Below are 13803 nucleotides of genomic sequence, written 5' to 3' on the forward strand. Positions count from 1 at the left end.
AAACCTTGGTGCAGTAGGTAGGAGTTAGCTTTTGGGAGTGCCTCACCCCAAACGTTGGGTGCAGTGGGTAGAAGTTATCCATTGGGAATGCCCTCCAAAAGCTAGGTGCACAGTGGGTATGAGTTACCCATAGGGAGTGCCCCCCAATGATGGGTGCAGGGTGGGTGGGGTTACCCATTGGAAGTTCCCCCCCCCCAAATGATGGGTGCAGTGGGTATGAGTTACTCATAGGGAGTTGCCACCCAATGATGGCCACAGTGGGTGGGGGTTACCCATTGGGAGTTGCCCCCCAATAATGGGTAGAGTAGGTGGGGGTTACCCATAGGCAGTGCCCCCCAGTGATAGGGGCAGTGGGTATGAGTTACCCACAGGGAGTTACCCCCCCCCCCCCAGTGATGGGTGCAGTGTGGGTGGGGGTTATCCACAGGGTATGCCAACCTGTGATGGGGCAGTCGGTGAGTTACCCATAGGGAGTTGCCCCCCAGTGATGGGGTCAGGGTGGCCATGGCCATGGGTCAGGTCGGGTCAGCTCCGGTTGCCCCGGGAACGCAGCGCGAACAATCGGGGACGGCGGTTGGTAGCCGTGCCGGGTTGGCGCGCTGACAGGCGCACGCGAGCGTGCTCGAACGGCCCCTCCCCCTCACTGGCGGTGCCCGCGCGCGGCAGTTGCTACCTGTGCGGGGCGGCGCGCGGGCACGCTGGGGGGGGGGAAGAGGAGGAGCCAAGGGGTGGCGGCAGCGCGCAGGGATCTCCCCGGCTTCAGACATGGCGGACGGCAAGTCCGAGTGGCTCCGGCTGCCCGTGTCCTGGTCTCACGGGGTTACCCGCGACGGACGCGTCTTCTTCGTCGAGTGAGTGGCGAGGGGCAGGGGAGGGGGATGTTGGGGCGAGGGCGGCAAGGGGAGGGAGAGTGTGGGGGGGGGGTATTGGGGCCTGTGGCGGACACTTGAGGCGACATTTCACCCCGCGGTGTTTGTGTGTGTTTCTCCCCCCTCAGTGAAGCGGCGCAGAGAACAACCTGGTTACATCCCGCCACCGGCGAGGCCGTCATCAGCGGGCACCGCAAGACTGCAGGTATGGAGCGGCGGGGGTCTGCGACGGCGGCGGGGACCCGGGAGGGAAGCAGCTGGGAGACCCTCTGCGCCTGGGGGGGGACCCCGACCGGGACCCCCGGGGGAGGGAAGGGCAGGGGGACACTGCGACCCCCCCCCCCCCCGGGTGGGGCAGTGGATCCTGAGCTGGGACCCCCCGGGTGGGGGCTGACCCAGAGCTGGGACCCGGGTGGGGGGTGGGAGCTGGCCCTGAGCTGGGACCCCCTTTCCTCTCTCCCTGGGTGAGGGTGGGAGCTGACCCTGAGCTGGGACCCCCCTCCCCCTCCCCCTCCCCCTGGGTGAGGATGGGGATGGAAGAGGGGTTGTGTACCGTGATCTGAGACCTTCCCCCTAGATGGAGGCGGATCCCAGCCTTCTCACCCCCCCCCAGCCCCGGGAGCCGGTACGTGGTTTATCAGCAGGTGAGCTGGCAAGAGGCGGGTTTATCTCCCACTTTTCCAACCGCAGCCTGCTGTGCATCCCAAAGCCTTGTTGAATGGGCTGTGCTTGCCTGCAAAAGTCGGTGGGGGTGTGATGTTGAATCCCGTCAAGCCCAGCAGCCGGCTGACCTTCCCCCCCCCCCCCCCCCCACTCCCACACCGACATCCAGCCCCACTGTCCCCGGCAGCAAATCTCAGCCCGAGCCGGTGTGAGAGCGGCTGCGACCGATTCCAGGGACAGTTTGGGATGTTCAGTGTTTGAGTTGCTAACCCGTCGCCTGTTCCCGACAGATCTACCAACCGGCTGGGAAGAAGGATACACCTTCGAAGGGGCGAGATATTACATCAAGTGAGTAAACCAAGGAGAGAGACAGGTTCACGATGCATTGACGATGACTGGACTCGTGCAGTCGCTGATAGTAAATTCTTGCTTTAGGTGTGCGGTGCTGCTTTCCAAGTGGATACAAGTTTGCTGAGTGTGTGTGTGCGCATTAAAATGTTAAATTCTGCTCGAAGTCGCTCAGCGTGGATTGCACGTTTTGTGTGGAGTGGGTGTGTCGCGCCAGTTGATTTCGACACAGGTTCCAACAACGCCATGATTCAAAACTGACGTTTGAACGTCGCCCGAAATTTAAAAATACAATCGGTCGTTATTCTCGGCAAACTTTATGGTGGTTTGTTTTTGACGTGTCAGATTCGGTTATTCTAATGGAATGGCGCAAAAAGAACCAGCGTTGCCCATGCGTTTCTTTCATTTCAATGGGACCAAATTAGTTGGTTTCAGTGTGCTGAATGAATAAAAAATACTGTTGATTAAAGCTGGTGTCATCTTGGTTAGTATCGAACAGTAATGTAAAAGAAGTATCAACACTGACTGCTAATTCGATACTTAAGATCAAATAGCAACTATTTATCTCTTGCTTCTGCATTATCAAGTTAGATGGAAAAGCTGCTTGAGCAATTTTTGATTAAAAACAAATCAAATTGAGCATGTGCTTAACTGGAATCTGTAGTTTATTGCTTCTCAACCAGGTTTGTGACATTATGTATTGGTGTTCACTGAGCTTTTAAGAGGTGTGATATGCTGATAATGTAATAAAATACTCCATTTAAGTTGTGGTATAAGTGCAAAATATGTGATGGAAACTCAATGCTAATAATTCTGTAATTGGATCTTAAAAAATATAATGATACAAGTAGCTTTATTATGCACCAAAATTCTCAAGGGAAATAAATGCGGCTGTGACATCTGTATTGATTTTCAGGCTTGTGAAGCATTTGGTTATGTAGGTTATTCATTGAGACCTTAGTATAAAAGTTTCCACAATGTACTTGAAATTTTGATTTTTTTTAATATGTTGTATAGGAGGACTCAGTATGTACACATTATATTAACTATGATTTGTGATATGCTTGAGATCATGTTCAGCTTAATAGTTTAAACTTGTTTCGTGTTTGAATTTTCTCATCAATTATTCTTACCACGACTGGAAAAAGATGAAATATGTCTGTTTAGAATAAACAGTGCAGAAATTGAAGCACAATTTTAATGTTTTGGTTGCTAAATGAAATACTAAAACCTAAGGGTGAAAGTACACACCTTGTTTAGTCTGATTTAATTGGAGACAGTGGGTGCGCCTCTCTCATTGTGGGAAACTGCCATTTTACTGTTGGCAAAGCAATACACATTTCTGTTTGAATTTGACATGCTAGTGATGTAGAACTCAATTCCGATAAACAATATTCAGAATAAAGCCATGTTTGAAGGTAGATAATCTGCAGTATTGCATTGTCTTCTTTGTACACTGCGGTTTACTGTGAATAATTTCCAGCATAGTGATCTTGAGCTTTCTTTCTAGTAATGTATACTGTAAATAGTATTTTGTGTTGCATATACAGCACAATGGGTTCCAATGCTCAATTAAAAGATCACTACTTTCCCAAAGATTAAAAACTACAGTGGCTACAGGTTAATTATTGGATAAACAGCGTATGTATTTCCTAAAAGGGATTAGAGGCTACATTGAGTTTCAGTTTGTTAAATGAAGATGAAGTAGCATTGAAAGCATGGAATAGATCAGATGATTTGTTCATGATTTCATTTATCTTCTGGAACTGGTGCTAGGGTGCTATTATCAGTAGCACTATAAAGTAAATGCTGCATTTGTAGAAAGTTCAAAATAGGGCATTTAATGCTTCCACACTTAATATTCTCTGACTGCATGTCAAAAGGGATGATAATTTAAGTTAAATAGTGAAAAAGGATGAGATGTGAGAAATGAGAACCTAGAAGGGCTTAAGCTAAGATGTAACTAGTATTTTCATCCTGAGTGGGTGGTAGGAAGGGTAAAATGGTGTATACTGAAGGAATGGAGAACGCAGAGAATGATATCGTTATGTGATGAAGCAATGCAGGGGATGTAAATTGATCAGGTAGGTATGTTGAAGTGTGAGAAAATTCTGGTGAACAGATGCATGGGAGAAAGGGGCCCAAAAAAGTGAGTGATAGTGTTTGTGATTGTGAAGACTTCCAGTAACCACATCAGAAAACTTGCTGATGGATCCATGTGTCTAAAAGTTAAATATTTCATAGTGTAGTATTTAGAGCTACTGCAAAAAGCTTTTTTTAAATGCTTGTAATAACATTGACCTTGAACAATTAATTAATTAATTGTATTTAGATATTCCATACAAACATATTAAAACCTTCACAGCAGACTTGGGTTACTTTCAATTTACTAATCCCTACTGTTGTAGCGTACTGTGTCTTCGATTTGATGACTTGCGGCATTTAATGTTTATTAAAAGTAGTAAATACCATAGTATGAAAGCAGGCCATCCTTTCAGTTTGCTTAGGTTATTCTGAGTGCTATCTCTATCAAATAACGTTTTGTCTTATTCAGTATCTAGTTGGCCCAGATTTTGTACCGAGAATAAATGTGAGGGTATCAGCACTCACCGTTATTATGGAGTAAATTGGACGGCAACTTCCAGAGTACGCACATGCACAGTTGAAGGCAGAAATCCAGATATTACTGTCTGAGTTACGCTGCTCCTCCACAGATTGAGCAATAACAGTACCTCGCCAATAACTTGGCATTGAAATCAATGTAAGGACGTGAAGTTGAGGTACTTGCCCCCTGGTTGGCCATTAGTTACCCACTAACCATGCCAGAAAAAGTTAGGGCTGGTGCATTCAGGTGTAAGTGAATTTTTAACGATGTGATCAGTCATAATTACTGGCAAATAAACTCTCTCTGGCCTGGAAAATGTAATTTTACAAGTGTGGGGTCTCATTCCTTCAGAATTTAATTAGTGTTGGAGATTATAAACTTTTTCTGTCTGTCTCTTATCTTTCTTAATCCCATCTTTCTTTATCCCATCTTTCTTTCCCAATCTTTATTTCACTTTCTGTACATGATTTAAATTTAATTTATGATTCCTGGTTTATATTTCCAGGTGGTTTAGACTCTGCGTGTCTCAGTGTGGATTCTTCAATCTGATTGGTTGAAGAGCCTCGCTGTTTCTTGATCTACTCACAGATGGCACAGAACCCCAGTAGAGAGCGTCATGCTGGATTAGGGGAAGTCTCCACTCAAAAGCCTGGGAAAACTGTGGGAAGCTGTCAGCGTAGTGAAACAGCCTGTGCTGTTCCATCGCTGCTGACTGCAAAATTCGGGCCATTGTGATGTAGGCTTTTGTTTAACTGAACTCTCAAAATGCATTCTTCAAGATTATTTGGAAATATTAAATTACATATTTGGGTATATGAAGTGAGGTAATTTTAGATTTGAATAAAGCAGGCGTCAAAGAAAAAGCCATTAAAAGATGACATTTCTCCTCGTGTTAGGAAACAGAGTACATTGAGATCTACAGTACGGGGAGGTAGTAGTTTGTTTAACCTACTGACACTAATTAGAATTTCACAATAAACAACCGCAAACTATCTCTAAATTTGAAATAATGACATTATGATCATTAATCTTTCAATGCAAGCATCATGGTTTAATGAATGAACTTGCATTCATGTAGCACCTTATCATGTCCTCTGGATATCCCAGAGCACTTTAGAACAGTGAATTGCTTTTTCTCTGAAATGCATTTACTGTTGTGTAGGAGAATGTGGCAGTCAGTTTGTGCAAACAGCTAGCGAATGAATGACTAGATCATCCTTTTTTGGTATTGTTAATAATAACTAGCTATAGGTTTTCAAACTAACCAATGTTAAACTGTGTCTCATTTTGAAGCAAAGGCATCACATCATATAATCTTTCCGGCAGTACCACCATGTATCAATGAGTTAGTGTACCAGCAGCTTGTCCTCAAAATACACTGGTCCTCAAAATATAGTAATTTAATCCTGGGTTTCAGATTACCATAATGAACTGCTCCAACGTGGGATGTCAGCTGAACCCCTCAATTAGACTGCCTTGTAATCATTTCCAGGTATCTGTTGTTCTCCATGTATTAATATAGTAATAGTGAAAAGAGACAATTCTTAGCTCTTTGGGCAGTATCTATGTCTTATAAATCTTAAATCTGCTGAGTGATTGAATATTACTGCCCTGTACAGCAGACTGCATGTAAGTAAAGATTTTAACTTGGCACAGTCCAGTGGTATTAAGGCTATTTGATGGAATGTAACTGATTTACTCCATAACAGTTTATCCTTTCCACATAATTGAGACGGCTGGATTGTCCATTTTGCACAAGATCAAAATTGTTACAGCATAATTACTTGCTGGTGATTAAGCCATAGCTCCATATTTATCCCAGGAGCACAAACACTAAGTAGCTGCACATCAACTCATTGTATCAGTTCAAAAATATGTGATGGACAATCGGCAGGATTCCATTTATAGCATTCTGCTTGTGGACCAATCTCTCAAACGGTGTAATTGCCTGAAATCCTGTTTTCAGGGGAAACGGTTAACCATCATTGACTGAACAGAGGTTGTTGGTGTGTGTGTCAGATCAGGGGAAGACTGTGGGCTTGCCTTATACAGGAGAAATCCTGGCCTTTAGGCTCACTGTAATCACTAGAGCCAATTTTGTCAGACTTGCTACTGTTGCCACCTATAATGTATGTGTTGTATATAATATATATGCGGGTATATGTATACGTGTGTGTGTGATATATATCTATGTATGTATATAGCGTATATGTGCAAAGAGTAAATAGCTTGTATGAAACATGATATTTATCCCTTATGCTTCAAAATGTTTAAGGATAAAGCAAAATTTGTTATTGTTCCTTTATCCCGGCATTTGGGTTCGTATTAACATTTTCTAATTGAAATCAACCTTTGTACGAACTACTGTATCTTCTACGCCAGATTATTATGCATTTATTTAATTTGACCTATAGTTTTAGAAAGGAACCCAAATTTGTTTGCTATTGCTATTTGAATATAAACTGAAACTTCCTGTTTTTAGGAAATAATTGAACACATTCTCCTCAAATCTCCTGGAAGCTAAGCCAACTTTATGATCACCTCCAAGAATGTATAATTGCTACTGTTGCAAATCATTAGAAGTAACATATGCAAATTTTATACTGACATTTAATTGCTGAGCTACAATAGATAACTGGTTTTAATTTCTGCCCCTCTCTCATTTTCTCCCCTCTTGTTCTGAAGGCATGAAGCCATTGGGAACCCATGGCCATGTGGCAGCTTGCTTAAAAAGCCATTCTTTACACATTGAGCACAGAGAAATGAGTGTCAGTAGCCTATTCTTCTGTGGAGAGTGTCACAACTGTACTGGTCTGAATAGCTTGCTATAATATAGGAACAGGAGTAAGCCATTTAGCCCCTCGAGCCTGTCTGCCGTTCAATTAGATTATGACCGATCTGTATCTTAACTCCTTAATACACTTGCCTCACAAAAATCTATCAATCTCATTTTTGAAATTTTCAATTGACCTAGCATGAACAACTTTTTTTGGTGGAGAGAGTTACAGATTTCCATTACTCTTTGTGTGAAGACGTGCTTTCTGACATTACCCCTGCACAGCCTAGCTCTAATTTTAAGGTTATGCCCCCTTGTTCTGGACTCTCCCACCAGAGGGCATGGTTTCTATCAACCATATCAAATTCTTTATTGGAGGATTCTGGAGGTAATGGGGGTGGGGGCGGGTGGATCGTAACGAGAAGCCATTGCTGGAGATTCTCTGGTTATAGTTGGATAGGAGTGGACCACGGAATGGCAATCTCACTTAGCTGGGCTGGACAACAGAGGATAGGTGTTGGAGGAGGATGGTGTGGTTGACGATGGTAGGCTGCAGAGCAGTCAAGGAGAACAATGAGGGATAATATACCATGGTCGAAGTCATGGAGGATGTAATTTGTGACTTGGTTAGGGCTGCTTTAATGCTCTGTAGAGACAACTGATTTGGAGAGATTCGAACATGGAGTTGCAGGAAAGATGGGCACAGATTTGAGGGACAGCAACCCAAAAGGAATGGGAAGTTGGATGTGGGGCAATAGTTTACAAGGACAGAGGGGTTGAGGGTGGGCTTTTGAGGAAGGGGGACAGAACCTGAGGAGAGGGAACCTTTAAATGTTAGCTAGCCAGGAAGGGAAGTTGGGTGGTAAGCAGTTTTGTGGGAATGGGTTCAAAGAAGCAGGAGCTGGTCTCATGGACAAAATGAGCTCGGGGAAGTAGGAGAGAAACCAGAGAAAGCTGAGAGTTCCAGGTTAGGGGTGAATGCTGGCACGCAGTTGGGCTTGGACATGTGGAAGGTGAGGAAACAGCAGAGGCTGCTGATGGGATGTTCTCAATCTTGGTGACAAAGGCATTTGAGCTCCTTGTTCTTAGTAGTGATGAGGGTGGAGGGGGCAGAGAAGAGGGTTTAAAGAACATGGTTGCTCATGGAGAAAAGAGGTCAAGGGTTATCTTTACTCTGCAGTTTTGGCAGAGGAGAGTGAGGCCCATTAACGTATGATGGGTCCTGCTACATTAGGTGCTGGATGGCTAAACCAGTTGTGCACCAGATATACTGAAGTCTCTGCATTTTGGACTTAAGTGAGTGAAAATGCTAGAAAATACTAGATGATTGTCTGGAATGGGTGAGGGCAAGAGATTTGCTGGGGATAAGGGCATCAAAGGTCGACTTGAGAGAGTTGTTGAAGAGATTTATGGCTGCAGTAATTTTGTGGTGAATGGAGGCCTATAGGCAGGCAGTTGGGATTTAGAAAGTGCAGTTGAAAGTCGCAATGTTTTTTCCCCCAGGGTTGTAGGCAGAAGGAAGTGGCTAGGGAGATGTCGGTGGTGAGGAAGTGGTTGGAAATGGCATTGTCTGCGATAGAGAGCATGGGAGTAGAGATGACCTTGGAGATGGCAAGGTCTCTGGGGTGGCTGCGAATATAGGGAGGGGAGTTTATATGGAGGAAGAGGTTTAGGGTGGACTGGTGGGCAGTGAATTCAGAAGAGAGTGCAAAGCTTGGTTAAATGAAGATTGAAATCACTGGGGCTGAGTCTTTGCTCAGTGCAGATGCTGAGGGAGGAAAACTTACCTTGGAGTGAAACTCATGGTGGACAGTAAACAGCAGGGATTTTGAAGAGGAGGTGAAGGGGATTGAACAAGGTGAGGCGCTCACAGGTGTGGACAGTACTAGAGGAGTTGTTTGGTTATTATTTGGTTTAATATTTGACTTCAATAAAATATTTAAAAACTGGTCATTTCTTTTTATCAAAAAGTGATATTTTGCTTGAAAATGGGATATAACGTGGGATCCTGGGATGTATGAGGCAAGCATCAGACATTTAACTTTTTTTTTGCCATTACCAAAAAGCAGGGGAGTTATCACCAAGTGATGGACAATATCCCTCAATCAACACCCAAAACAAGTAACCTGGTCATTATCACATTGCTGTTTGTGGGAGCTTGCTGTGTGCAATTTGACTGTTGCATTTTCCACATTACAACAGCGACTACACTTCAAAAGTACTTATTTTGCTGTAAAGTGTTTTGGGGTGTCCTGAGGTTGTGAAAGGTGCTATATAAATGCAAGTAAAAACAGAAAATGCTGGCAATACTCAGCAGGTCAGGCAGTATCTGTGGAGAGAGAAACAGACTTAACGTTTCAGGACGTAATTTTTTTTTCAGATTTCCAGCATCCGCAGTATTTTGCTTTTGTATATAAATGCAATTCTTTCTTTACCAGTTGTCTATATCAGTCTTCGATCTGCACAGTTGCATATATTGTTAACTGGTCTTGTAGTAACTTTTTTTGCCAGTGGGAAGTTTCACAGCAGAAATGGTCAGTTTCTTTTGCAATAAACAGGAAAATAAATTAAACAATGTAGCAATTCTCAGGTTGGCACTTGTGATGGTGTGAAAATGAAGAAAACTATTTTTTAATACTTATCAGCTTGCCAGAAAGGCATGCTGAGGTTTAAGTGTTGAATATCAAAACCGATTAAGACACAGAGAAATGATGGTCAGTAGCAGTGCTGCTGAAATAGTAAATGCATAACCTATGATTTATGCTTTATGGATAAAATTATTTTGGGCAAGAGCTGGAGTATGGTCAATTAATCAGATAAAGTGTGTGTCAGGCAACTGAAATATTCAAAACCTGTGATTCATAACACTGCTGCATGATGGATTATAAATTCATTGACTAAGTCTGTCCAAGGTACACCACACAATAACGGTAATGGAATTCAAGCATGCCACAGTATTGTAGTATTTACTGTTGATCAAAAAAGTGAAGAGACGAAGGTGACCTTGTTTTCAGAATATTGTCTAGTTTTGAAGCTGGTACAAAAGTGGATTGACTTTTCTGTTTGGATAACTGCAATAATCCACAGTAAGTTGTTTGTTACTTCAATAACTTGATAAAATGTTAACTAAATGTCGAGCTCGCCTTCCATCACCTCTTAAATAACAATGTCAATGTTTCACGGGACAGGAGATACTTGCTGTCATAGATTGATTACATTATTAGTGCTAAATTGTGTTCTTGATGCAAGGTTGATTTACAAAGCAATGTAAATTTGGGTGCTTTTTTCTCCAAATCATCACATTTTATCTACTTTGTGAGTGTGAAAGGAAGCGTTACATTAGTTCCTGTATTTAAGGGAATCCTTGTCTATTACAGAAAGCAAAAATGGTAATTTATAGGGATTAGAAAAAAATCATTGTTGGGATATGGGTGTTGCTGGCAAGGCCGGCATTGATTGTCCATCCGTAGTTACTCGAAAGTGGTGGTGGGCCATCGTCTTGAACCGATGGAGTCAGTGTGGTGAAGGTGCTCCCATAATGCTGTTCGATTGTGAGTTCCAGGATTTTGACCTGGTGACAATAACGCAATGGCGATGTATGTCTAAGTCATGATAGTGTGTGATTTGGAGGAGGTGATGTTTCCATGAACCTGCTGCCCTTATCCTTCTGCGTGGTAGTACTGGTTTGGGAGTGCTGCTGCGGAAGCCTTAGTGACTTTCTGCAATGTATCCTGTAGATAGTACACACTGCAGCCATGGTGCGCATGTGGTGGAGGAAATGGATGTTTAATATAGAAATTTACAGTGCAGAAGGAGGCCATTTCGATCCATTGTGTCTGCGCTGGCCAACCAAGAGCCGCATGGCCCTCAGTCAGCAGCCTTGAGGTTACATATAAACCTATGAACAATGGCGGAAAGGTAGAGCACCCAGCTCAACCAGTCTGCCCCACACAACTACAACACCCCTTACACTAAAACATTCTACATTCCACCCCAACTGGAGCCATGTGATCTAGTGGATGAAGTGCCGATCAAGTAGACTGCTTTGATCTGGATGGTGTTGAGCTTCCCGAGTGTTGCAGTGGCAAGTGGAGAGTATTCCACCACACTTCTAACTTAGGCCTTGTAGGTGGTGTACAGGCTTTGGGGAATTGAAAGGTGAGCTACTGGCTGCAGAATATCCAGATTGTAAGGGGAGAGATGATGTCCTATTAATGAGTTAGTGACTTTGAAACTAGGACATTGCAATGTGTGTCAAACGTTGCAGACAGTGTGCATAGAGCCACCATAGGGAAACAATTTGTCATTGCAAAATTCTTATGTTTTCAATTTGTGGGCCCTTTACAGAAGTGATCTTACTGTTTTTAATTTGGAAAACATTTCACTTTCTCCTCTTAATGATTTTTCACATTTTGGAGCATATACATTGAAATTCACCAATATCAGGGCTGTTAAGGATCTACAAGAAATACGTAGTTTAATTATGATTTGCATTTGTCATTGTGGCATTTGTCATAGTGAGATATACTGGCTACTCTTGCTACTTAGTGTGTGTGTGTATGGTGTGGGGTGGTGAGGAAGCAGGGTGCGCGGTAGGGAGGATTCGAAGGAGGCACCTCGCTTCTTGTATGTGAGCCTAAGCACTATGATTTGTGCTGCATCCTGTATTGCTGCAGTGTTTCCTTTTGATTGAAAGGAGTTTGTTGTCCTGCCAGCTATTTTCAGTTGGAAGAAAATAGAAAAGCAGCATAGAAACAATATAGGTTTTAATTTGAAGAAAATCATATTTTGCTGTAGCTTTAGAGCAGCAAGCAAAAGGACAAACTGAAATATGTCCCCTATACTGACATGGAAAGACATTGCAGCACTGCCTCTAAATGTGCAGTACATTGGTTTCATCTGCGATAGCTTAACAGTGTTTGCTGTCTTAGTTTAATCGTGAAACGTGCAGCAGAAGGTCTTGTAAAGATTTATCTCCCTGAATCAGAAAAGACAATCAACTATACAAATGGGAATTCCAAAAAGACATTTTTGAAGATGGAGTGTGGTGATATCTTCATCGAGTGAGCCTTTGACCTATAGTTTAAATCCTCAGTGTTCACAGGTAGGGATTTGTCCCTCAGCAAGGCTGCCCTTTATCACTATTGGTTCCCTCAGGCAAGTCCTTATTATTCAGACATTAGTGCTCCAGGTTTCTTGTCAAAGGTATAACATTTAATTTCTGTAGATTATGTCCAATTTTATATTTCTGATCCCTAGTGTCATGGTTTATAGATAGCTCAAAATCAGGATCTCTTATTTTAGTTGCTATTTCCCTTATTCCTTAGCTTTTTCAAAATGTTCTAATATTTTTTATAAATTTCAAATTCCCCTTCTGAACAGAAAAAAGGGTGGGAAAGGAATAGCAGGCTGATCAAAATCGTCCCATCAAATGTCCCATTCAATTATGTGGGAAATACAAAAATCATCTGTGGAAAATTCAGGAAAATTTTTGATTTTGTCTCCAACTCCCTAAGCCAATCAATCAAAGGTCATAGAGACTGCAGAAGCCCATAACTCCCACAATGAATTACAGATACAATAACTGAAAGCCTCTTCACTCTGGAAACTGTCAAATTTTCATTTAAAGAATTGTAGTGAATCAATACCCACCACGTACTCGGGGAGGCTGTTCCAGAGGGTGATGAGCTCTAAACAGAAACGCTTCCTGCTGCCATAGAATCATAGAAATTTATGGCACAGAAGGAGGCTATTTGGCCCATTGTGCCTGCGCCAGTCAAATAAGATCTATTCAGACTAATCCCACTTTCCAGCCCTTGGTCTGTAGCCTTGCACGTTACGGCGCCTCAAGTGCATATCCAAATACTTTTTAAATGCAATGAGGGTTTCCGCCTCGACCACCCTTTCAGGCATTGCGTTCCAGACCCTCACTGCCCCCTGAGTGAATACATTTCTCGTCAACTCACCTCTTCCTTCTACCAATTACTTTAAATCTATGCCCCCTGATTATTGACCTCTCTGCTGAGGGAAATAGGTGCTTCCTATCCACTCTATCTAGTCCCCTCATAATTTTATATACCTCAATTAAGTCTCTCCTCAGCCTCCTGTTTCAAAAGAAACAACCCCAGCCTATCCAATCTTTCCTCATAGCTAAAGTTCTCCAGTCCCGGCAACATCCTCATAAATCGCCTCTGTACCCTCTCTAGTGTCATCACGTCTTTCCTGTGATGTGACCAGAACTGTATGCAGTGCTCTAGCTGTGGCCTATCTAATGCTTTGTACAGTTCTAACATAAGCTCTTTGCTCTTATATTCTTTGTCTCGGCTAATAAAGAAAAGTATGCCGTAACCACCCTATCCTGCTATCTTGAGGGCTACATTTCTCACTGTTCTACCAGAGTCTAACCTAGCTCTGTCTATGTATTCTATATGCTGGACATCTCGTGTTACCTCCCTATCAATCTCACTTAACCTATCTGGTCTGACTGCATCCTTTCACTTTATTGAAAAAACTTTTTAATCATAATTCCATTCTTAACGAGC

General features: G+C 43.0%; 1 protein-coding gene across 3 annotated transcripts in view; it reads left to right on the forward strand.

Moving 5' to 3' along the window:
• The first annotated feature begins 750 nt into the window (after positions 1–750).
• plekha5 (pleckstrin homology domain containing, family A member 5) overlaps positions 751–13803 on the forward strand; it is a 411417-nt gene continuing 398364 nt past the window's right edge. For 2 of the 3 annotated variants that reach the window (XM_070897587.1, XM_070897582.1), the window contains exons 1-3: positions 751–851; positions 998–1074; positions 1823–1880. In XM_070897587.1, coding sequence (XP_070753688.1) covers positions 766–851; positions 998–1074; positions 1823–1880 — 221 coding nt within the window. In that variant the 5' untranslated portion in view covers positions 751–765. The remainder of the gene's footprint in view (positions 852–997; positions 1075–1822; positions 1881–13803) is intronic. The other variant, XM_070897585.1, reaches the window with a different exon arrangement.

Source organism: Pristiophorus japonicus, chromosome 13 (genome assembly GCF_044704955.1).
Source record: "Pristiophorus japonicus isolate sPriJap1 chromosome 13, sPriJap1.hap1, whole genome shotgun sequence".
Taxonomy (NCBI): Eukaryota; Metazoa; Chordata; class Chondrichthyes; family Pristiophoridae; genus Pristiophorus; species Pristiophorus japonicus.